Source organism: Myotis myotis, unplaced genomic scaffold, assembly GCF_014108235.1.
Source record: "Myotis myotis isolate mMyoMyo1 unplaced genomic scaffold, mMyoMyo1.p scaffold_m19_p_1, whole genome shotgun sequence".
Lineage (NCBI taxonomy): Eukaryota > Metazoa > Chordata > Mammalia > Chiroptera > Vespertilionidae > Myotis > Myotis myotis.
This window is the reverse complement of record NW_023416313.1, coordinates 30,591,964-30,616,539: the sequence shown is the minus strand read 5'-3', so window position 1 is coordinate 30,616,539 and position 24,576 is coordinate 30,591,964. Positions and strand designations below refer to the sequence as shown.

The window sequence follows — 24,576 nt, the reverse complement described above, 5'->3', positions numbered from 1 at the left end:
CCACACCGGCTGGGCTGTCAGAAATTTTAAGTTCTGAACATATAAGTTGAAGATACAATGAAAGAGTGCTTAATTTACTAAGCACTGATCATCAAAAATATGTTGAACTTTATTAGATTCCCTCCTAATGTCAAGATCTGAAATATTGACAAAGGAAGACATTAAAAAATTTTTTTATTCACTTGATTATATTTACTGCATTTAAAATGTTATACATTTTTATTGTATCACCTAGTCAGACATCTTTATAAAACTTTATGTCCATAACTAATGATAAGTAAATAAATAAAATACAATGTTACACATTTTGAAGTATATTAAGTTTCAAATCATACATTTTAAAGTAACGAGGTTTGAATGAATGAAAATCTAATATAGAATTTACTTCACTGTTGATGTGAATTATTTTTTTCTTTGAAAGTTATACTTCTTTCCTAATAGCCATAACTTATTTATTCCATTTATCAGTATCAGTGTCCTTAGGTTAATAATTGATGATCTAGAAAATAATTGTTTTTAAAAACTGAAATAAAATTACTTTGTAAGTTAAAACTGTGTTCTATAACCCTATACCTAGTAAAACAACAATTATTAGGAAATTTATTCACCTTTTAAAATTATGATTAAAAGATGCATAGAATGAAGTTTACTGCCTTTTTATGTTAAAGGTGTTTGCTCTTGTTTGTTTTTAAGGCTCCTTTTGCCATTTTCTAAAGATGCTCCCTAGTAATATCGTTTAATATTATTTAATAATATTATTTTTATCAATTATTAATTATTATTAATTGATAATAATATTATTATCAATTATTAATTATTTAATAATTGACATAAATATTACAAATAGACTTTAAAATTGTCTTCCTTTAGGTAAAATGAATCAGAAAGTATAGAGTCCTTTCCATAACAAAAATCAGTTCACATCAGAGAAATGTGACTGACTTACGAGTAATAAATGTTGAGGAAATACACTGAAATATTGGGGAAATGCCACTTTCACCTTTTGGCAGCAGATGGCAGCAGAGGACTGCACAGTAAATACAAATGGTTACGTTAATAACAGGCTGAGATAATGTTTGCCCAAAAACTCTGTCAGAAGGAGCACCGAGTCTCTCACGCATGCCAGATAGTCTGCAAGGAATGATAGTTCAATTCAGTAAATACTGTGTGAGGTTTCCTTATGCTTGGTATTCATGCCCGCCTTTCTCTTTCAGCAGGTGTTAGTGATTTTATACCTGATTACCAGCCCTCCCCTATGACTGACTCAGGGCTTAGCTCAAGTTCTACCTCTTCTAGTATCAGCTTAGGAAACAACAGCTCAGCCATTTCCCATCTGCACACCACTGTCCTCAACGAGGTTGACATCTCTGTGGAGCAGGATGGAAAAGTCAAGACCCTCATGGAATTCATTACCTCAAGGTAACAGTGACACCTCGTACCGTCTGGCAGCATGCATGTGCGAAATTCTTCCTTCATTTGTCAGTGGCAGAGAGCCCTATTTTTTTCTGAGGTGCCATTGCTTGGAAATACACCGGTCTATACTGTCCACTATTAATAAGATCATGGTCCACCAAAGCATTCTTCTGTTGCGTTCACACTGTTGTACCCAAGGAGGGCCTCAATTGTGCCTGGAGACCAAGTGCCCAAAGAGAATACTGTATTATCTTAGTTTTACATATGCCACTTGCATTTGCTACTTCCCCAGTCAACCATCAAGTATTTATTTGTGGTGCACTCTTTGCAAGGCCCTGTAAGTAAAGAAGAAACTGAGAAGGGGAGGGACGGCTGGTATTCCACAGCAGGAGCAGAATCTCGGGGGCGTGAGGAAACGGGCTGTAATCCAGTCCGGCTGTAACGCTGAGGAAAGGGAGTTTCTAGACAAGAAAGCCCGGGAGAAGGCAACCAGGAGGGCCATGAAGCCTCAGCCATAGGTTACAGATCTTTTCTCTTTCAAGGAAGAAGACATTATTGAAAACTAGTGGCCCGGTGCACAAAATTCGTGCACAGGGGTGTGTCCCTCAGCCCGGCCTGCACCCTCTCCAATCTGGGACCCCTCGGGGGATGTCCAACTGCCGGTTTAGGCCCGATCCCAAACCGGCAGTCAGACATCCCTCTCACAATCCAGGACCACTGGCTCCTAACCGCTCACCTGCCTACTTGCCTGATTGCCCCTAACCACTCTGCCTGCCAGCCTGCTCACTCCCAACTGTCCCCTTCTGCCGGCCTTCTTGCCCCCAACTGCCCCCCCTGCCGTCCTGCTTGCCCCCAACTCACACCCCCTTTCAGCCTACTTGCCCCCAACTGCCCCCTGCTGGCCTGATCATCCCAACTGCCCTCCCCTCCTGGCCTAATTGCCCCTAACCACCTCTGCCTCAGCTCCACCACCATGGCTTTGTCTGGGAGGACGTCCAGAAGGTCTCCCGGAAGGTCTCCCAGTCTAATTAGCATATTACCCTTTTATTAGTATAGATTAGTATAGATACTTGAGCTGAATGGAGAAGGTGGGAGAGACAGTCAGCCTCTTAGCATTGTGTGGGATGGCAGGGACTGAAGGCAGCATGGCCACAGAAAAGGTTTTCAGGGCACTTTGAGTGTAACCCTTATTAATCAACTTGGTGGCCTTGAGAATACAAAAACGTTTTAAAGGAAGAATCAACAGGACATTATCCTGTCCTAAACGTCCCCTGTGGCTTTCACTAGTTCATGATTGTCTTGCATTACAATCTAAGTGCAGTCTAGCCTCTACAAACATAATGTATTGGCCTGTAACACAGACGCAGTGACCAGTACTCTTCTCGCTTGGCAAAATGTCATCTTTCCCTGCTACCCGTGAGAGAATTTGACTGTAACGATGGAAGACAGCAATGCTACCCGACCTGGCTCTTCCCCTACCTGCACGGCTCATTGCTTATCCATGTACATAAACAGTCATAGGAGGGTGTGACCGTGACGTGCTATTGGATGTACTCAAGTGTGACCCTTTCTAATTGCAATGGTGTGTGTTAGGCCAGTGTGAGTAAAACTGTCAATACGAGTTAAAAAACAAAGGAATTGCATCTGTTCTGTTTTCAGAAAAAGAGGGCCCCTTTGGAACCATGAGGACGTTTCCGCCAAGAACCCCAGCATAAAGAGTGCTGAGCAGCTGGCTGCGTTCCTGAAACACGTGGTTTCTGTTTTCAAGCAGTCCAGCGCAGGTATCTTTCCGTGTTTGAGATAATATTTCCCTTCCACAAGGTATTTTAATGTGATGTCAAAACTTCTGATAATGTTTAGGAAAAAGCAGACATATCAATATGCTTAAAATACAAAGTTTTAGGCAGATTTTCTTTTTTTACTTATTAGTGATAACAGATTTGTTTTTCTTTGAAGAAAAGTTCAGTTATTCCTTTAAAATAAAGGCATTTGGGACATTCTGGGGTGCTTAGTTTCATGTATGATGGCATCATGAAATTATAATAAACTAGAGGCCTGGTGTACGAATTCGTGCATGGGTGGGGTTCCTTGGCCTGGCCGGTGATAGGGGCCGTCTCACCCAGTCCCGATCGGTGCCAGCTGGCTGGGGGGGAGGGACCGCGGGAGGTTGGCTGTGGGAGCGCACTGACCACCAGGGGACAGCTCTGCATTGAGCATCTGCTCCCTGATGGTCAGCGTGTCTCATAGCTACTGGCCAGTCATCCGGTCGTAAAGGTTGCTTAGGCTTTTATATATAGAGATTGTGTCATAGAAAAAATTACATTAAGGAACATATATAGGGGTGACAAACTTAAAAATTCTTTTTTATACAGGTATTGGCTTCTATGATCTAAAATGTAACACATTCTGAAAGTTATAGTAAAAGTGCGGTGAAGGCCTTGAGCGGGGAGGGGGCAGGAGCAGGGCAGAGGGGTCCATGAAGGAAAGAGGGGGAACATCTGTAATATTTTCAACAATAAAGATTAATATTTTTTTAAAGTAGGTGTCTGAAGCAGTGGTTCTCACCTAGGGGTCCTGTTGTCCCTCAGGACACCTGGCACTGTCTGCAGACATTTTTGTCACAATGCGGGGCAGGGGCAAGTGCTTACTCCTGGTGCGCAGTTGGGTGGAGGCCAGGGAGGCTGCTGCACGATGAATACTGCACAGCAAAGACTTACCTGGCTGACATGTCAGTAGTGCTGAGGGGAGAAACCCTGTTCTCAAGGGTGACGTCCCTGCAGATTAGAAAGAGGAACCACCGACATGCAGATGGGGTTGAAGAAGAGAAAAGGCACTGGCTCATAGCGTGGGGGCGCTGTCCGGCCTGCCAGGCACGGTGCCGTCACTGGCTGTAGACGGCAAGCCTCTGGCTGTCGCCCTGCATTCTGTTCTGAAAAACGAGAGCCACCGACTTGCCTCCTTTCTCTTCACAGAAGCAGTTCATTTGGAGCATCATCTTAGTGAAGTCGCTCTGCAGACAGCACTGTCCTGTTCTTCCCGACACTACGCTGGGAGATCCTTTCAGATTTTCAGGGCCCTAAAGCAGCCTCTTTCTGCAGCTACACTTTCTGACGTTCTCTCCAGACTCGTAGAAACGGTGGGGGATCCAGGAGAAGAGGCACAGGTATTTCATTAAAGTCGTGCCACAGTCATTGACCTAGTGCCAAAGGACTTAGTGCCAAATACAGGTCGCTGCAGGTAGGGCAAGATCATGGTCATACAGAATTATTCATGTGGGATGTTAACAAGGGTTTGTGATTAATCTTTCATAACCTTAGTGCCTATCGGAGAAAGCTTTACCTTTACACACACACACACACACGTCCCTGGACATTAGAGATGAGAAGGTAAAAGAGATAAGAAGTTACATTTAAAATGGAGTGTTGAATTCCATTTCTTAAGCTACATTGAGTGAAGTATTGCAGTAGAGAACTTAAGTCTCTATTACACCGTTCGGGACACTGGGGATACAGCAGTGAGTAAGACAGAGGGCCTGGTGTTCTGGAGCTCACGTTCTATTGGGGAAATAAGCCTTTCATCCACCAATAATGTACAACATAATTTTACTTAGCAATGCTATGATGATAAGGTAGAGTAGAGCGTTAAAGAGTGATGGGAAGGAGGGAGCAATTTTATTTTAATCCTCCCCTGAGGATATGTTTGTTTTTCTACATTGATTCTAGAGAGAGAGGAAAGGAGAAAGAGAAACATCGATGTAAGAGAGATATCAATGGGTTGTCTTCCATACATGCCCTGACTGGGAATCAAACCCGAGACCCTTCGGTCCATGGGCCAGCACTGTAACCGCTGAGTCCCGCCAGCCAGGACAGGAGGGAGTAATATTTTATGTGATCATCTAAGAAGGTGACTTTTGAACCCGTACATCAGAAGTGAACCCTGTGATAATCTGGGGAAGAACGTTTCTGGCAAGGGAAGTAAGGCAGACAAATGCAAAGGCCCTGAGGCAGAAGCAATAGGCTTTTTTTTTGAAGACCTTCGAGCAAACCAATGTCTCTAGAGCAGCGGTCGCCAACCTTTCGGACCCCGCGGACCACCGGTTGGCCACTGCTGCTCTGGAGTGTGTTGGATGGGGCTATCTAAAGGCAGGAGATTGATGGGGTGGATCATGTGAGGCCTACTAGACCCTGGTGAGAGATAGGGTTTTACTCTGAATTGATGGGAAGCCATTCAAGGGTTTGAGAGGAGGGTGATGGATATGATTAGCTTTTCAAAGACTTGCCCTGGGGGCTTGGTAGTGCCCTTAGCGGAGCAAGAGTGAAAGTGAGGAGGGTCAGGTAAGAGGCTACGATAAGAGTCCAAGCTGAAGTGTGGTGATAGCTTCGATTAAGGGAACCTGTGGAGACAGAGAAAAGGGGTCATATTTAAGATATATTAAAAGTAGTATTTTCAAGACTTGTTGATAGATTCGATTTAAATGTGAGAGAAAGAAGCAAGGATGGCTCCTAGATCTCTAGCATAAGCAATTTGTGGTGCCATTATAATCATTTTATGCCATTAATTTGATGAGTTTTCATCAATCAGCAAGATCATGTTGCTTAAGAGTTTAATCAATTTATGTTACTGTGGAGTTTGTTCTATTTTTAAATCTCCTTGGGAAGTCCATTTTCCAGCGCATAATTAATGAGAGTCTGCCCTTTTTTCTAGGGATTTGTGATTGAGCTTCTTCTCACGTTGGAATCTGCGATTGATACTTTGGCTGAAACCATGAAGCATTATGATCTTCTTTCTGCCCTTTCTCAGTAAGAATTTAAACCAGGCAACTGGTAGATTTGTATATAGAACTTCAGTGGCTGAATATGTATAGCTATGGCGCTGTCTTATTCTAATACTGGTAGTGAGAATGGTACCGAAGAATTGGGACGGACTAGCAGTGGGAAATGAGCCTCAGACCGTGAGGATGTGTGGGAAGTCACAGAGCCATGCGTGGCAATGCTGCTGCTCTTGGTCAAAGATGGGCTTCCCTGACAAGCTCCTTTCCTGCGGCACTTGGCGTCCCATGGTCCCCCCAGCAGGCCAGGCCCCTCAGACTCACACTTTCCTTCTCCCTGGAGCTGCCTCCCTCCCCCTTTCTCTTCCTTGCAAACCCTAAATTGACTGAACTGAAGTATCCTTCAGGTCCTACCTCAGATATCCTGGCTAAGCTTTTCTGATGTCCCCCAACCCCAGGGAAGTGCTAATTACCTCATCCTTTGGGTTCTTACAGTGTTTTCTTTATAATAACAGCAATTAACAGGCTATAAATGGATCCATTTAGACATCACTCTTCCCCAGTAGATTTTATCAGATATTCTTCACAGTTTGCATACTGCTGGCACAGGTAGAAAGCATTCTGTAATTATTCTTCAGCTGATGATAATTGGATATCGGGGAGGAGAAATCAAAGACTTAACTTTTGAGTTGGTTCTTTTGGAAGGAGGGTGCATTGACAGAAATGGAGCCACTGGGACCATCAAGTCTGGGAATAAGATAGATGAGGTCTGCTTTGGACGTCACATTCGCTAAGTCCCAGAGCAGAGCTGTCCATGATTACTGCAGCAGAAGTTTCACTTCATGTCAGACCTTATCCAACTCAAAGCAAACTGTGGGCCACGGTAGAAAAGATGCTGTTGTACATTTTGTTTTAATGTGGAGGGAAGAACTCAAATTTGATTAAGCAAAGTCAGATAGACTTTAAAATGATTTTCCCTGGGAACAGTTATCGTTTTTTCAGTGTTTTCAAGAGTAAAATTAATGTAGCGGAAGAAATGACCGTGCATGCATTTGTCTTTTCTCTTTTAAAGAACCTCATATCATGATCCTCTAATGGGAAACAAGTATGCAGCTAACAGGAAAAGCACTGGACAACTAAATCTAAGCACAAGTCCCGTCAATAGTGGCAATTACTTGGGATGTAACAGTAATGCAAGGAGTAACTCTTTGAGATTAAGTTTAATTGGTGACCGAAGAGGTGACCGGCGGCGAAGCAACACACTGGATATAATGGATGGACGGATAAACCATGGCAATAGTCTAGCCAGGACCAGAAGCCTGTCCTCTCTGCGAGAGAGGGGCTTGTATGACGTGCAGTCCACTACTGAGCCTGCCAACCTGATGGCCACCATTTTTTGGATAGGGGCTTCCTTGTTAGAATCCGACTATGAATATGAATACCTCCTGGCTCTCCGGCTTCTCAACAAACTGCTTATCCATTTGCCCCTGGATAAATCAGAGAGCCGAGAGAAGATCGAAAGCATGCAAAGCAAACTGAAATGGAGTAATTTTCCAGGCCTTCAGCAGCTCTTCCTTAAAGGTTTTACCTCAGTGTCTACACAAGAAATGACGGTGCACCTCCTCAGTAAGCTCATTGCTGTCTCCAAACACTCGCTGGTGGACCCTTCCCAGTTGTCAGGTACCGCTCAGAGGACCGCTCCTACGCTTTGCTTTTTACGGTAGTGAAATGTAAACTGCTGTTTGCTTGGAAATCTAATTTCTGACTTTCTACAGTTACAGTTTTTTAAATATGTGAGCTAGCTTAAGTTTTTGGTAAAAGCTAAAAATATGTAGAAGATCCGGTATTCCAGGAAATAAAAAGTAAATGGTTTCTGTGAACCATTAAAAAAATACTTTTAACTTTGAAAGTTATATGCAATAACATGGGTTACTGTTCACTTTCTTTTTTTTATATAGGCTTTCCTCTTAACATCCTTTGCCTATTGCCTCACTTAATCCAGCATTTTGACAGCCCAACTCAGTTTTGCAAAGAAACAGCCAGCCGGATAGCAAAGGTAAGCAAATGTTATGCCGAAAGGTAACATGAGAGGGAAATTTTTCTAGAGTTTATCTTCAAGGGAGATCTTTTTACTGTCACTTCTTTCTGAATTTGTATTCTTTTTATGCATATAAAGGTGTTCTATGACTCAAGTTACAACTGCTGAAATGACAGTGAATAAAATTCATTAGAGAAACCTCCTCTAAATCCGTCTTTTTCTGCTTTGTTTCCCTACTTTATCCTCTACCTTTCCGGCAGTTTCTAATTCATTCATTTATTCACTAGCATATTTACTGAGCACTGGGTGAGGTGCTGGAAATACAGTGATAAAGAACATGGAGTACTTATCCTGCAGGCCTTAGAGAGAGGATGAAATCAAGGACGTAGACAGTCACCGTAGAGTCATAAATACAGTGAGAGGGCAGAGTACTTTAGAGGCACAAAACAAAATCTTCCACTAGGAAGTCGGCTGACTTTGAAGACTGAATAGGAATAACCAAGTAAGATCCCTGGGTAGGAAACAAAGAACAGGCTGAGGATGGAAGTTTTCTAAGGAGAAGAAGTTGATGTGCAAAGGCCCTGAGGAGGAAGAAGGCAGAATGTACTTGGGGGTTCTGAAAGTTCTCTCTTTATATTTGCCTTTCTCCTTTTAATACTCTTTTCCTCTTCTCTCTCTGTCCCCTTCATTTCTTTTCTTCCTTATTTGGCTCCTCCCCTTCCATTGGACAGTTCTGAAATAGAAATGGAACTTTTTAAATCATCTGTTAGTATTTTTTATAAGTGTTATAATCCTTAATTTTAAAAGAATGTGATTAAATTTTATATTTGTAAGAATTTCTTCTCTTAACAATAAAGAACTCTCATATTTTGCCTTCTGCTTATACTTAATTAATAATAATTATTTTTGCAGGGGGTGGTCACATTTAGTCTTAGAAATAGTTTTACAGACTAAAAATAAAAACAGTTGTACGAAATAGTTATGTAGGAGAAACTAAAATGGCAGCATAGGGAAACACTGAAATTGCTGCCTCCTACAACAACTTCAAAACAGAATAAACAGACAAAACGGACATCATCCAGAACTACAGGAAGGCTGGTGGAGTGGACATTCTACAACTAGAAGGAAGGAGAAAAGCACATTGAGGGTCAGGAGCTGCGGAAGTAAAGTGCAAAGGTACGGAGGCTCGTGCGCGGAAAGGGGCTGGTACCTGAGGATGCAGCTGTCTTTTTGAATCCGGAGGGAGTCACAAGCTCCCGACTGCTCTGAACTCCGGTTCCAGGAAGTCTCTGGGGACCCAGGACTCATACGGGGAGAAACTGGACTGTCTGGCAGCGGGCAGAACTCGGAACTCGAGGGCGGCTTTCCCTCAGAGGTCCTTGCAGCAATTCGATTGTCGGGACACTGAGACGCGCGCGGCCCCTTAGGGCAGGGCTGAGAATCCGCCATAGTTCCTTGCTCTGCCCTTTGAGTCCCTGAGACCCCGCCCCACCCAGGCTGCGGCAGAGGCTTTTGCATATGAAAGGCCTGGCCCTTTGCAACCTGAAAATTACCTAACAAATTGCAGCTGGGCCACAGACCCAGAACTTCCAAGAGAAGGCCCAAGGCCCCACAGCAGCTTGCATTGCTTCACAGCTGGGCTTCATCAGGGCACCTCCAAACTCCAAAAAAGGAAGGGGAATCTGCAGTTCTCTTCATAGCTCCTGCTGGGTAACCTCCAAGAGCCAGTGTACCCAGTGGTCAGAGGGGGACCATCCGGATTACAACTCCTCAGATCCATAAGGGACACACCCAGGGGGCAGACTCAGTGAGCACCAAAGCCCCACTGAAGCAAGTCTTGCCCCAGAAGGGTGTCTTCAGCACAGAAGTTCTCCCACTGCAGACACAGCCGATTCTCACTGCCAATTGGCCTGGAGGTCAGTTCCTCCCAGTGATCCTACAACAATCAAGGCTTAACTACAACAAGACTGTGCACAAAGCCCACAAGGGGGTGCACCAAGAGTGTCTACCTCAGGTAACTGGGGAGGCTGAGCCACTGGGCCCTACAGGACACCTAGCACACAAAACCACTCTACCAACACAGGGAAGCATAAAAAATGCGGAGACAAAGAAACAGGTCACAAATGACAGCAATGGAGGAAAGCAAACGACTGGATATAGAGTTCAAAACCACGTTTATAAGGTTTTTCAAGAATTTTCTAGAAACCGCCGATAAATTTAGTGAGACCCTCAAGAAATCTAGTGAGACCCTCGAGGATATGAAAAAGGACCAACTAGAAATTAAGCATACACTGACTGAAATAAAGAATAATATACAGAGATCCAACAGCAGACAAGAAGATCCCAAGAATCAAGTCAAAGATTTGAAATACAAAGAAACAAAAAATACCCAACCAAAAAAGAAAAAAGATTCCAAAAATATGAAGATAGTGTAAGGAGCCTCTGGGACAACTTCAAGCGTACCAACATCAGAATTATAGGGGTACCAGAAGGAGAGAGAGGGCAAGATATTGAAAACCTATTTGAAGAAATAATGACAGAAAACTTCCCCTACCTGGTGAAAGAAATAGACTTACAAGTCCAGGAAGCGCAGAGAACCCCAAACAAAAGGAATCCAAAGAGGACCACACCAAGACACATCATAATTAAAATGCCAAGAGCAAAAGACAAAGAGAGAATCTTAAAAGCAGCAAGAGAAAGAAACTCAGTTACCTACAAGGGAGTACCCATACGACTGTCAGCTTATTTCTCAACAGAAACCATGCAGGCCAGAAGAGACTGGCAAGAAATATTCAAAGTGATGAACAGCAAGAACCTACAACCAAGATTACTTTATCCAGCAAAGCTATCATTCAGAATAGAAGGTCAGATAAAGAGCTTCACAGATAAGAAAAAGCTAAAGGAGTTCATTACCACCAAACCAGCATTATATGAAATGCTGAAAGGTATTCTTTAAGAAGAGGAAGAAGAAAAAGGAACTCTTACCATTTGCCACAGCAGGGATGGAACTGGAGAGCGGATAAATACCACAGGATCTCACTCATTTGTGGAATATAATGAACAACATAAACTGATGAACAAGGACTGATCCAGAGACGGAGAGGCATTGATTGGACTGTCGGGCCTTGGAGGGAAGGTAGGGGAGGGTGGGGGTAAGGGGAAAGATCAACCAAAGGACTTATATGCAAGCATATAGGCCTAACCAATGGACACGGACAACGGGGGGGGGGGGGGGGGGGGGGGAGGGCATGAGCGGGGTGGGGGGGGGAGTAGGGGATAACGTGGGGATAAGGACACATATGTAATATCTTAATCAATAAAAAATATATTTAAAAAAAGAAATAGTCATGTAAATTTACAAGGAATTACATACAAGAGGAATTTGGTGAACTGGGGGGTGGTGAGTGAATAGCAGTGTCAGTAAGATAACCAACACCGGGGGGAAAAAATCAAAGAAGTTGGGATCAGAAGGGAACCAAGCAAGTAAAATCCTCTGGAAGAACTTTTTAAAGAAGCAATTAAAAAAAAAAAAAAAAAAAAAAAGGCTGAGATTCAGTTAACAAGCAGCACAGCAGGAAATGGGCAGAGCAAGCACGCAGAAAGCCAGATAAAACACCCACCTCTGGGCGGCCCAGATGCCAACACCGCTGAGTGCAGATTTATCTCTGGGTGCCAGTGCAGTGACAAGTACTACCAGCCCAACTAACCACATTAGCAGTAATAAGAGTAAGACTCTTTTCATTATCTTGATAGATGATATTTAATTAGTGACAAAAAACTGAATGAAATCATACTGTTGATCCCATTTTTTTCTGTTGATTCCATTTTTAAATTAAATTTCTAAATAAGAAGAGATCCTTAACATAATTACTTGAAAAGCATGTATTTAAAAAGAAGAGCCATTATTATAGTTCATGGAAGCATCTGCTTTGAAGGTGATTATTTGCCTTAAAAAAAACCCCAACAAAATATATTTGCATGAATGAAGTCTAAAAGTTATATGAAATAAATAATTCATTAAAATAATTTTCATTTTAATACTCTAATGACACAGAAAAATGTAAACAAGGGCTTTTTTTTTCCTTTATGAGGGGTAAAAAAGAAAATATTGGGGAGAAGTATATTGGCTTACTTTGGGATTTCAAGAAAATAAAAAGCATAGATTCCCTAATAAAGGAAGCAGAAGCATTGAAGAGCCTCTGCCGAAATGTGCTGAATAAACTCCTGGGGTCAGGGATCAGCGCAGCCCGGCTACCCCACCGGGAGGGTGTGGACGCCCCTCAAGTGTCAAGCCTCCTCTGTCATAATTTGAGACAAAGAATAGGAAATTCCAAATACTTTTTTTTTTTTAAGAAATAAAATATATGGCTTTCCATGAGTCATAAATTGTGTGTTTTTTTAAGTCTGTTTTCTTCCTGTTGAGCAGCACCAGAGGTTCCATCTGTATGCTTTCGGCAACCTGCAGGATGTGGATAAATTGATTTCTTAATTAGTCTCTCACTTAAGCTGTCGAGTAATTTTCTGCCATTACCTGCTTCCTCATTATGCAGATACCTCTGGGTCTACTGTTTGTGCCGTTGGAAAGCATAGAATCTAAAATGAGGCAGCACTTAGGACAGATATTGTCCTTTTCAGCTGTTTGTTATGGCAGAAATAGTTCGCTTACAAGTATTTATTATGAGACTTTTTGGATCCGATTTTAACCTGGTAATTCCAAAATCGAAAGCATTTGGACTATTATAAAATTGCACAGCATATATTCCTTTTGTCCTAAATATAGGTTTTTAAAAATCATTCTTTAGGGGAAAATATTATTTAAGAATGTAAGGATTCTATAGGGATGTCTTATTGTTCAGGAAAGATAAAAATTTTTCCTGAGCCCTGACCGGTTTGGCTCAGTGGATGGAGCGTCGGCCTGCGGACTCAAGGGTCCCAGGTTCGATTCCGGTCAAGGGCATGTACCTTGGTTGCGGGCACATCCCCAGTAGGAAATGTGCAGGAGGCAGCTGATTGATGCCTCTCTCTCTCATCGATGTTTCTAGCTCTCTATCCCTCTCCCTTCCTCTCTGTAAAAAATCAATAAAATACGTTTTAAAAAAATTTTTTTTTTCCTGAAAAAGAACCAATTGTGAAATTGTAAAATGTGATTTTTGTTAAAATAGTATGATAACTTAGTATATTTTGAAATACATATAAGACATATCAACCAATTTTTTTTCCTTCCTGGTGCTTGTTATATGGGTAAAAGGCTACTCCTGCATGAAATCGGCTGGTTGTAATGACTTTACTTATAAAGTAGCTTCTACGGTGCTGTATTAGTCTCTGCATAGTCTGCGTACCTCCCTATCGCAGGCCTCTCCAGTGACAACGTCCACATGATTAGTCAAAATAAAAGTCAGAGTCATCTAAAAGTTACAGTATCTGTAGTTTAAAAGGTAACACCACTTTCTTTACTCAGTGCTCCAGGCAGCTTGTGCCGATACATACAAACCATCAATCAGATGGAAGAATAAGTGAGGAAAGTGAAACTAAAATAAATTTCACAGAGGCTAGCCTTTTTACGATAGAAATGTGGGAGTGGTGTGGCCCTTCTCCAGTTCTGCTTTGTTGGGGTGTCCCCAGAGGAGAATGAAAGGGACATCTTCGCCTAGGACTTGGGGCACAGACAGACCAAGCAGGTGCGTTTGGTCAGTAGGTCCCCAACGTTCAGCTCCCCTGGTGCTGCAGGAAGTCAGTGTATTTAGAAGTGGCCTATAATGATTTGGGGGAGAGGGTGTAGATCTGTAATATTTTCAATAACAAAGATATATTTTGAAAAAAAAACAAAGGCAGGTTTGAGCATGCATAAGAAAGAATCGGCAAACTTGGGGATAGGACAGTGTAAATCATTGAGTCTAAAAAACAGGAAAAAATAAAAGATTAAAGAAAAATAAAACTATCGGCCAAGGACCTTAAGAGCTTTAGGCAGTTTCCTGAAGAGCAGTTTGAGGTCCATCCTGCAGAGTCCAGTGAAGTCCTTTGAGTATAATGCGCACGTTGAGGCTTTTTGCAATTTACTGCTCTAGCGGGACCTCAGGTGGCTTCAGACTAAAGCATGTCTGGAGCAGGCATCTCTGACCCTCCCAGAGAATTCCCAGTCTGAGCCTGTTTTGTATCGTTTTTACAAAACCATGTATGGGCTTTTACCAAAGACGGTTGTACAGAGCAGCAGACTGAGAAAAAGCCATACTTGTTTAGCACCCACAGGAGTATTTGACATATTAATTATCTTTCCATATTATCTATTGCTAGTCTCTTCATGTCGGGTCCTTTTTTTCTCTTCTACTTAACTTTCCTACTGTATTGAAATGCATTCAAGCTTCAACATATACATTTGTTTCACTAAATATATGTAGTATGAAATCAAGCTTACACTTGCTTCTTTATTTTTGGTGAATGAAATTATTTTATTTTATTTTTTTAGGTTTGTGCAGAAGAAAAATGCCCAACGCTTGTCAATCTGGCGCACATGATGAGTTTGTACAGCACACACACATACTCCAGGGACTGCGCCAACTGGATCAACGTGGTGTGTCGGTACCTGCACGACTCCTTCTCGGAGACCACGTTTAACCTGGTGACTTACCTGGCGGAGGTAAATTTACCAAAGGGTGGTGGTGGATTTCTTTACCTGCTCTGTGGCAAAACTTGTATGCAGACGTATTTCTAAAAGGAGCACTGATACCAATCTTCATATTGTTTTGAGAGTGGTTATAGATTGCATCCCTTTTTAAAGAAAAGCATAAATCATTTTTTTCAAGTATAAAGGACGTTTTTATAAACTTTTCTCCATTTTCAGTATTTATGTCTTCATTCACTGTCCCTAAGAGATAGGAATTCAAAATAGTGTAAACCTCAACTTTATTTAAAATGGAAAACGGGTCTCTAGAGGTCTTGATCCCCGAGAATGGTCATCTTTGCGTCTACACAAGTAGTTCTCGACTGTGAAATCCCTACTAGCATAATTCAGTGTGCAGAGGCATTTCTGCCAGGGCGTTTTTTTATTTTGATGATGCATTTGTTTCCTGACCTCAAATATGATCTTGGTGGCTAAAAACAGAATTATTTAAAAAAAAAAACTAGCCCTAGAACCGCATAAAAAGTTAATATTTGTCTGTTGAGGAAGTAACTTCATGCCTAGCAAGTTACTGAGGAGAAAGCCACAGAGAGAACCTCAGAAGGAAGAAGTTGCTAGTCACTAAAAATGTTTGTCAGCTTATGATAAACTAGTATCTACCTTCCTTTTTAGAAAGTTGGCTTCTAGCAATTAAATTAAACCTAAAATGCTGTGTAAACAGAAAAGACATTATTCATAACTCAGTGAACGTTGTTAATAATGTTCATAACACTTTAACTTGGCTACGTCCCTGACTGTCATAAAATGCTTCAGGGCTGTGTGGATTGTTAAAGTGCTTTGAGAGGCTTGCTCCCATCAGCTGTACATCTAAGACAGCTGACACTGTGGGCCGTCCGCCTGGCAGCTTCCCGGCCTGCGTGAGCCCAAGTCTCTCCATGTCTCCTATACCTACCCATGTAGGACAAGAGTCAGGATAAAACCAGTGCTAACCTCCTTAATCGGCTTTGAGTTTGCCGAGACCGGTTTGGCTCGGTGGATGGAGCGTCGGCCTGCGGACTGGGGGGTCCCGGGTTCGATTCCGGCCAGGGGCATGTGCCTGGGTTGCGGGCACATTCCCAGTGGGAGATGTGCAGGAGGCAGCTGATCGATGTTTCTCTCTCGTCGATGTTTCTAACTCTCTATCTCTCTCCCTTCCTCTCTGTAAAAAATCAATAAAATATATTTAAAAAAAAAAAAAAAACCAGTGCTAACCTCCTTAATCGGCTTTGAGTTTAAGTGCCTTAGATGAGCGGTCGCCAACCGGTGCTCCGTGGGCCACGGGTGGTCCGCGAGGTCCAAAAGGTTGGCGACCGCTGCCTTAGACCACCTTCACTGTGTGCCACCGTAAAGCTCGCCACTCAGGCAGCACCAGCTCTCCCTGAGGTCTGGACCTGCACAGTCAGCCCGGGGTGCCACGCGTGGCAGCATTTGTCCGCTCTGTAGAGAGGATGCTTTGCCCAAATGTTGCTCTTACTAGTGTAAGTTATCCTTGCTGCATTATTATGAATAATTATCCAAGTATTGCTAACATGTATTTAAAACTATATATTTAACTGTCCTGCAAACACTAGGAGGTAGGTGTTATCGCTATTTTATTTTTAAAAATCAAGAGGCTCAGAGAAGTTAAGAAACATGACCAAGATCACATAGCTAATCAGGGGCTGGTGTGAGTAGCTTGGCGGTAGTTATTTTTTAGTGGTGGTGGTGGTGGTATAATGATTTTTCTCTTTACATAAAATAAATGGTGTTCAGTTAAAAGAAAACACTAAGATTAAGATAATAGACATTACCTTTTACTTTTATTCGTCTCTGGATCTCTAGTCCTCTAACCTTAAACTCCTGGCTTAAATCTACTTTTCAATATCATAAATGTAAATACCGAATTTTCACTTTCAGCTGCTGGAGAAAGGACTGTCCAGTATGCAGCAGTCACTGCTGCAGATCATCTACAGTCTTTTGAGTCACATTGACCTCTCTGCTGCCCCAGTCAAGCAGTTTAACCTGGAGATCATAAAGATTATTGGCAAATATGTCCAGGTGAGTTACCACAAAACTGATGCAGAAATGTTCATCTCAAAGTGATTTATAATCATAAAAACCAGAGGCACCTGAAATGTCCAAGAGGAAAGAAGTGGTAAGTCCATAAATCATATTTTCAGGAATGTGTACAATGGAACAGTGTTCTCAATGTAAGTGACAAAAAGCAGAATCCGAATGCTATCTGATAAAAAGCACCAGATATTTAGAAAGTGAAAACATCAGACTTGGCTTAATGTGAGTGATGACACGTCAACCTAGTCTGTACTGAATTTCACCTTTGAACTGTAAGCAAGGCCTTGTTATGCAGGTCAGTATTGTGGATACAACTTATTAGACAGCAGACTCTTTGTTTTTAATGTTTTTATTTATTATCTTTTTATTATTGATTTCAGAGAGTAAGGGAGAGAGAGATAGAAACATCACTGATGAGAGAGAAGCATTGATCGGATGCCTCCTGCATGCCCCACACTGGGGATTGAGCCCACAGCCAGGGAGGGCATGTACCCTGACCAGGAATTGAACTATGACCTCCTGGTTCAGAGGTTGCTGCTCAACCACTGAGCCATGCCAGCCAGGCTTTGATATGTTTTGATTGATTTCAGAGAAAGAAAGGGAGAAGGAGAGAGGGATAGAAACATCAATGATGAATGAGAATCATTCGATTGGCTGCCTCCTGCAGGCCCCCTACTTGGAATTGAGCTGCAACCCAGGCATGTGTCCTGACCGGGAATTGAACTGTGACCTCCTGGTTCATAGGTCAGTGCTTAACCACTGAGCAATACCAACTGGGCTCAAATTTATTTTTAAGTGTTATGTGAACCAAGGTCATATTTAGCTGATGGCCCATCATAGTTAGTGACTTCTGCTTTATTCAAACATTGAACATTTTACAGAATTGAACTTTTGGTTATCGTTTACATTTAGCACACAATTGCCTATATAATTTATGGAACTTCCTGAAGAAGTTTTTGTATTTTCTAATGCTCAGAGCCTCTAATTAACTGTCAGGGGGAAAAAAATTTTCTGCCTTGTTAAATGTAAACTGTTGTTTTTTTTACAATGATATGCTTCAAATATCTCAATATTATGTGGACATTTTTATTGTTAAATATTTTGTACTTTAGGTGTCTTTATATCAAGATGTCATTAAATTGGATAACTCAGTTCTGCGAAAGATTTTTCATTTCCTTTTGTTGTTTTAAAGGTGTCCCACCCAGAATTGTCAACTATAAAACAATGTGTATAATACAAGGTTGAGATGTGATATTGGTATCATAAATATAAGAAAAAATAGTTTTTATATGTATTCCTTTTAGCAGATAGTAAGGGAAAAATATAAATTCTTTATTTGACATTGATTCTTCTACACCTACACATTTATCATGTAAATTACAACTAAATTATTTCAAAACATACAAAATGAAGGAAAGCATAAAAACAACCCAAAACACATAGTCACCATATATGTAGGGGAAAAACCACCTTATACAACTCAGTAATCCCTGAGCGCATCACTTTAGCACACCATTTACACTAATTATTTGGGGCCTGGGTCATGGACAAAAATCTAATGGGGTTTTTATTTTAGTATTTTAATATTTTTATGTCTAAAAAAGTATGTATTGAAAATACTTTACCTCCAAGACTTAAAATATTTAGAGCCATAAAACTATAAACTTCATTTATTTAGAACGTTCACATATGTATCACTCCTCTGTTTACGACTACTATTATTTATAAAGCACTTACTGGAAGAATGCAAGCAAGATACTCTGATTTGGAAACATTATTAAGTGTATGGTGTCTCATAGAACTAGCCATGCAAATAATAACTTGTGTCCTTTCCTTTTGAAACTCAGATCCTCTTTAAGGACTTCAGAGCAAAAATGAATAATGGCCAGAGTTTTTATAGAAATAATATTTTCATTGCTTACAGTGTAACTAAACTTTTGTTCTTAGTTAAATACGTATTTGTAACTTCTGTATGTCTCATCTGTTTTTACATCAGAGTCCTTATTGGAAGGAAGCCCTTAACATATTAAAACTGGTGGTGTCTCGCTCTGCAAGTCTCGTTGTGCCCAGTGATAGCCCCAAGACCTATGGCGGCGACGTGGGCTCGCCTGAAATATCCTTCACTAAGATTTTTAATAATGTCTCCAAGGAGCTGCCTGGGAAGACCTTAGATTTTCATTTTGATATATCCGAGGTAAGATGCCCAGGATATAGATGCTCTCGTAGAAATGTTTGTCTGTTCATTCAAAATGCATTGATTTTGCTCATACTCAGGAGGAGGCACCGAGATAGGTGCTGTGGAAATGGGAGGGGGGTGGGGAGCAGGCCTCTCCAGAAGCTTACGGTCTCTTGGGGAAAGAGGCAGATAAAAGTAGTGGTCCTTGCTTGGCTGGAAGTAAGTTGAAGGCACTGTAGGAATGCATGTGTATCTAACTTGGTCTGAGCTGAGTGTTGGAAGGGTAAGTAATGCTAGACAGGCATGTGCACATGGAAGTTTGGAGTGGGGAGATTATATCCCAGAAAAGATAGCATGTGAAGGGAGGCTTATAATTGTGAGCAAGCATGGTGCTCCAGAAACTTCCGTTTGGTACAGCATTCTTTAAGCACGGAGAACAGAGGTAGAGTGAAGAGAAATGAAGCCGAAGTCATAGTGGGCGAGGGCAGGATCACGGGGATTTCCCCTGCCTTAGTAACAAAATGGTTTTATCTTGAAGCAGTAAGAATTCTTAAAGGATTTGTAGCTAGAGTAGGGAATACTAGGATTTGCATTTTAGGATGATCAGTCAGGCAACAAGATGGACGATAGACCAGGGAGAAGGGGAGGGGACTCTGTGAGGAATCTATTAGAACACTTTGAGCAAAAGATTATGTTGGAGATGAACCAAAGGACTTGTATGCGTGCATATTAGCATAACCAATGGACTAGGACACTGGGGCAGTAGGGGCTTGTCCCGAGGGGTGGGAGTGGCCGGGGAGGGGTCAATCAATGAAAAAGGAGACATATGTAATACTTACAAAAATAAATTAATTAATTAAAAACAAAGATTATGTTGGACCGTTTCTAGGCAACTGCAGAGGAAAGATGGTTTTTAAAAAAAGACTGAGGCCCTAACCGGTTTGGCTCGGTGGATAGAGCGCCGGCCTGCGGACTCAGGGGTCCCGGGTTCGATTCCGGTCAAGGGCAAGTACCTTGGTTGCAGGCACATCCCCAGTGGGGGGTGTGCAGGAGGCAGCTGATCGATGTTTCTCTCTCATCGATGTTTCTAGCTCTCTATCCCTCTCCCTTCCTCTCTATAAAAAATCAATAAAAAATATATTTTTTTTAAAAAAGACTGAGGATGGTATTTGGTGGGAAGGAGAAGAGGTGCTAGTGAAGAAGAGATGTTAAGGATAGTTGCTTTGACAACTGCATGAATGTCGGTCCCATTCAGAGGAAATGGGAATTCAAGAACAGTTCTTAGCAGGAAAGAAAGATGAGTTAAGTCTTAAATATATTGACTCTGAAGTGACTAAGAAACATACTCACTGAGGTGCCTAGTAGTCAATTAGATTTTCAGATCTGACATTTTAGAAGAAATCTTGGGTGGAAGTAAACAAAAAACAAATTAAGGGTTTTCCAGTGTTGTGAAAGTAGAAAGCTGAAATCGTGGAAGGAACAAGAAGACTAAAATAAACTGAGAACTGAGAAGCCCAGTGTTTTAGTGCAAGAGAGAGGCAGGGCCCACCAGTCCAAAAGGAAACCTGGGCCTCTGACTATGTCATCTATACTAATAAAAGGGTAATGTGCAAATTGGTCAGGACGCCCTCACATAACAACTGGACAGCAGGCTGCGTGGGGCAACCTGGCCGGCAGGGGGGCTAGTGAGGGATGAGCAAATGACTGAACAGCAGGCTGCGTGGGGCGACTAGGCCGGCCGGGGGGGTGCAGTTGGGGGTGATTAGGCTGGCAGAGGGGGCAGTGAGGGGCGACTAGGCCAGCGGGGCGGGGGGCAGTTGAGGGTGACCAGGCCGGCAGGGGGGGCAGTTAGGGGTGACCAGGCCAGCAGGGGGGGCAGTTAGGGGTGGTCAGGCCAACAGAAGGGGGCAGTGAGGGGCGACCAGGCTGGCAGGGGCGGCAGTTAGGGGTGACCAGGCCAGCAGGGGGGGCAGTTAGGGGCGATCAGGCCGGCAGACAGAGGCAATTAGGGATGATCAGGCTGGCAGGCAGGTGAGCAGTTAGGAGCCAGTGGTCCCAGATTGTGAGAGGGATCTCGGATTGGAGAGAGTGCAGGCTGGACCTGCCCCCGCCCCATGCACAAATTTCGTGCACCGGGCCTCTAATATTAATATAAATCTCTTGTAAAGATTTGGGGCCCTTGCTGGGAACCCCATTTTTTTTCTTCAGCACCTAATCCCAATCTTGGTGGCCTTGGTGCTATTGAAACGGTCTTTTACAAGCCAAAGAAAGAATTTTTCAAGAGAGAAGTGAAGTTGTGGACCAAATATTGCAGGGGATTTGAGAAAGGTACAAGTCGAAGATCTAATCACATTTTAATTGATTAGGAATACTTAAATTTTAAAAACTTTTTTGCAGTTTAGTTTTGATATTAAAATTTATCCAGAGCTTATTGGTGTGTTGTTGTTTTTTTTAAGATAGAAAGCATGTTTATTGCTAATTTTTTAGTTAATATCATCTGAGAATTTCTAACATGGAGTGCATGGGAAAATTATAAAGTGGGCTTTCCTTTTTTCCAGGTCAAACCATACAAATCAATGGAATAACTGAGGCAGTGATACGAATTCTCAAAACATTTGATATACTTAATTTCAGTTTTTTCTTCAAAACTTCTTAAGTACCTGCTATGCGTAGGCACTGAAGATATACTAGAGCAGCGGTTCTCAACCTCTGGGTCGCAACCCCTTTGGCGGTCGAACGACCCTTTCACAGGGATTGCCTAAGACCATCCTGCATATCAGATATTTATGATTCATAACAGAAGCAACATTACAGTTATGAAGTAGCAACAAAAATAATGTTATGGTTGGGTCACAACATGAGGAACTGTATTTAAAGGGCCAGAAGGTTGAGAACCACTGTACTAGAGGTACAGAGATGAGTCACGTGTGGTCCAGGCGACTTTTGTGGAGGAAGGGAGATGGGCCCATAAACAAATCACCATCACTTGGCAGACTGTCCAAGTCTAGTTACCCGGAGGTGGTGGTAGCAGAGAAGGCCTCCTTGGAAGTGTGGAGTCGCCCTTAAAAAATAGATAGGGGTTTGCTTTGGTGAATATTCCATGCAAAGTGGGCAGCATGTCCGTAAAAGCATGGCCTGTTTGGGAAACAATAGCAAGTTTAGTTTTGCTGGTGTGTGGAGTTCAGGGCCGAGTGGAAGTGGGCACCAGATTATAAAAAGGGACTTGTACAACATGCAAATGAGCTTGAATATTATTTTCAAATGCAAATTCAAGACAGTTCACATAGCCAAATATATATAAATGAGTTTTGAATCTTCATAGAATTTATACTGAAATAAATTTTGGATTTGTAGTAAGAAGCTACACAGATATCTTTCTTATTGAAGTTCTTACTTATCTGGAATCTTTGCAAAAGCACATTATTGAAGTGCTTAACAATGGGCATTGAAAAAATACCAAAATGTTAATAAATGTTAAATCTGAATGGTGAGATTTTTTAAAAAATTATTTTTACATTTTCTGAGCTTTCAAAGAAGATACATTTTATAATCACATGGGGAAAGATTGGAGGTAGTTGTTTTTAAAGAAAGCAGATCTATATTGAAAATAGGAATAAGCTCTCTGATAGTCTCAGAGACTCAAATAAAGTGAAATCTCTTGATTTTAAAAAAAGACAACTTTGATTTTTGCAGCATCTACCACATGCTAAGTAATTTTTCTCCTTATGCCATGTTTTGGTTGGTTGGTTTAAAAAAAAAATGTCATAGATATACTGTCAACCCTTTTATGTTGAAACATTTGAGTCAAACACTGGCATTTTGTTTCTGTGTAGACACCAATTATTGGAAACAAATATGGGGATCAACATACCACAGCTGGAAGAAATGGGAAACCCAAGGTTATTGCTGTTACTAGAAGTACTTCTTCTACTTCCTCTGGTTCTAATTCTAACGCCTTGGTCCCTGTTAGCTGGAAGAGGCCACAGTTATCACAGGTACGTAAAAGAACATCAAAACTGAACAGTCACGCCCGGCTGGAGTGGCTCAGTTGGTTGAGCATCGTCCCATGCACCGAGAGTTGCCGATGCAATTCCTGTCAGGGCACCCACCTGAGTTACGGGTTCCATTTCCGGTTGGGGCATGTACGGAAGGCAACTGATCAATATTTCTCTCTCCCCCCAGCCCCCTTACCCCCACCCCAAGCATGTCCTCAGGTGAGGATTAAAAAAAAGCCCTGAACATTTGTGGAATAGAAGAATCAACTTTATTATATGTATGAAAACTTGAGAAGTTGTCTTATTTTATCAGGAATCCTAACATGTGAAATGTTTTTCCCCCTTAGCGAAGAACAAGAGAGAAGCTAATGAATGTGCTTGCTCTCTGTGGCCCAGAGTCTGGCCTCCCGAAGAATCCCTCAGTGAGTAATCGTGAGAGCATGTGGAGAGGTTTTAAAAACCCTGTGGTGCCATGAAGAAAGGGAAAGTATTGTCTCCTTGCTTGCCTTTTTTAACTTACCTTAGAACTGACTAAGCATGAAAAAAGCATGACTTGTCTCTGTGACGCTTGGCAGCTGTGCTAATTAAGGATTCAGCCAGTTAGATGTCAGCATGAAGACCAGGGAAAGCTCTGAATTCACTGACAGTTGAGGCCTGCAGTGGCTCGTAGGGCGAGGACGTCTCCTATGCAGAATGACAAAGCTGACAGGTGGCTTTTTATTCTTTTGTGGGGGGGTCAGGTGGTATTTTCTTCTAACGAAGATTTGGAAGTCGGTGACCAACAGACTAGTCTAATTTCTGCAACAGAAGACGTAATTCAAGAGGAAGAAGTACCTGTGGAAGATAATACCAGTGAACAACAGTTTGGAGTTTTTAAGGATTTTGACTTTTTAGATGTTGAATTGGAAGATGCAGAGGTAAGGATATGGGCTTCCTATTGTAATATTTTTAGAATAGTTGTAGCTGTATAAGAATTAAAGATTTGACCATAGACTCTTTCCTTATTAAGGTCAGTGTAAGGTCAAGAGTATAAAAACCTAAATTGGGGACGAAATATGATTAGTACAGTCAGTCCAATAGCAGAATAAATCTGAAATAAAAGAGGAACATCTAATTTTTTGTCTTTATCTTTAAAAATAGAAAGTAAGAAATGGATTTCTTCCAAAGTCCTTTTCTTAATCTTCTTTATTTTTCAATTACAGTTGACATTTAACATTCGTTTCAGGTATATAGCACAGTGGTTAGGAATTTATATAATTCACGAAGTGATTCCCACCAGTAAGCCTGGTACCCACCCGACACCATGCATAGTTATTACAATATTATTGACTATATTTCCTATGCTATGCCAAAAGTATTTTTTAAATTTAGGGCGAGCTTAGGCTTAAATGCTTGGCATGTGATATAGAAACTAATATGCAGCAAAACAGTAAAATCATTAAATTTATCAGACAATTTTAAAGAGCATGACGCTTACAC

General features: G+C 41.7%; 1 protein-coding gene across 10 annotated transcripts in view; it reads left to right on the top strand.

Annotated features, from left to right (window-relative positions):
- Nucleotides 1-24,576, top strand: part of FRYL (FRY like transcription coactivator) — a 246,965-nt gene that overhangs the window by 190,523 nt on the left and 31,866 nt on the right. For 8 of the 10 annotated variants that reach the window (XR_004971662.1, XR_004971663.1, XM_036333414.1 and 5 more), the window contains 12 exons: nt 1,215-1,419; nt 3,073-3,194; nt 4,386-4,576; nt 6,118-6,212; nt 7,254-7,861; nt 8,140-8,237; nt 14,683-14,853; nt 16,771-16,911; nt 18,923-19,120; nt 22,936-23,097; nt 23,445-23,519; nt 23,838-24,014. Coding sequence is in view for 8 of the 10 variants with exons in the window: in XM_036333414.1 (XP_036189307.1) it covers nt 1,215-1,419; nt 3,073-3,194; nt 4,386-4,576; nt 6,118-6,212; nt 7,254-7,861; nt 8,140-8,237; nt 14,683-14,853; nt 16,771-16,911; nt 18,923-19,120; nt 22,936-23,097; nt 23,445-23,519; nt 23,838-24,014 (2,243 nt within the window). In the remaining 2 variants the exon portion in view is untranslated. The remainder of the gene's footprint in view (nt 1-1,214; nt 1,420-3,072; nt 3,195-4,385; nt 4,577-6,117; nt 6,213-7,253; nt 7,862-8,139; nt 8,238-14,682; nt 14,854-16,770; nt 16,912-18,922; nt 19,121-22,935; nt 23,098-23,444; nt 23,520-23,837; nt 24,015-24,576) is intronic. The other 2 variants (XM_036333434.1, XM_036333376.1) reach the window with 1 other exon arrangement.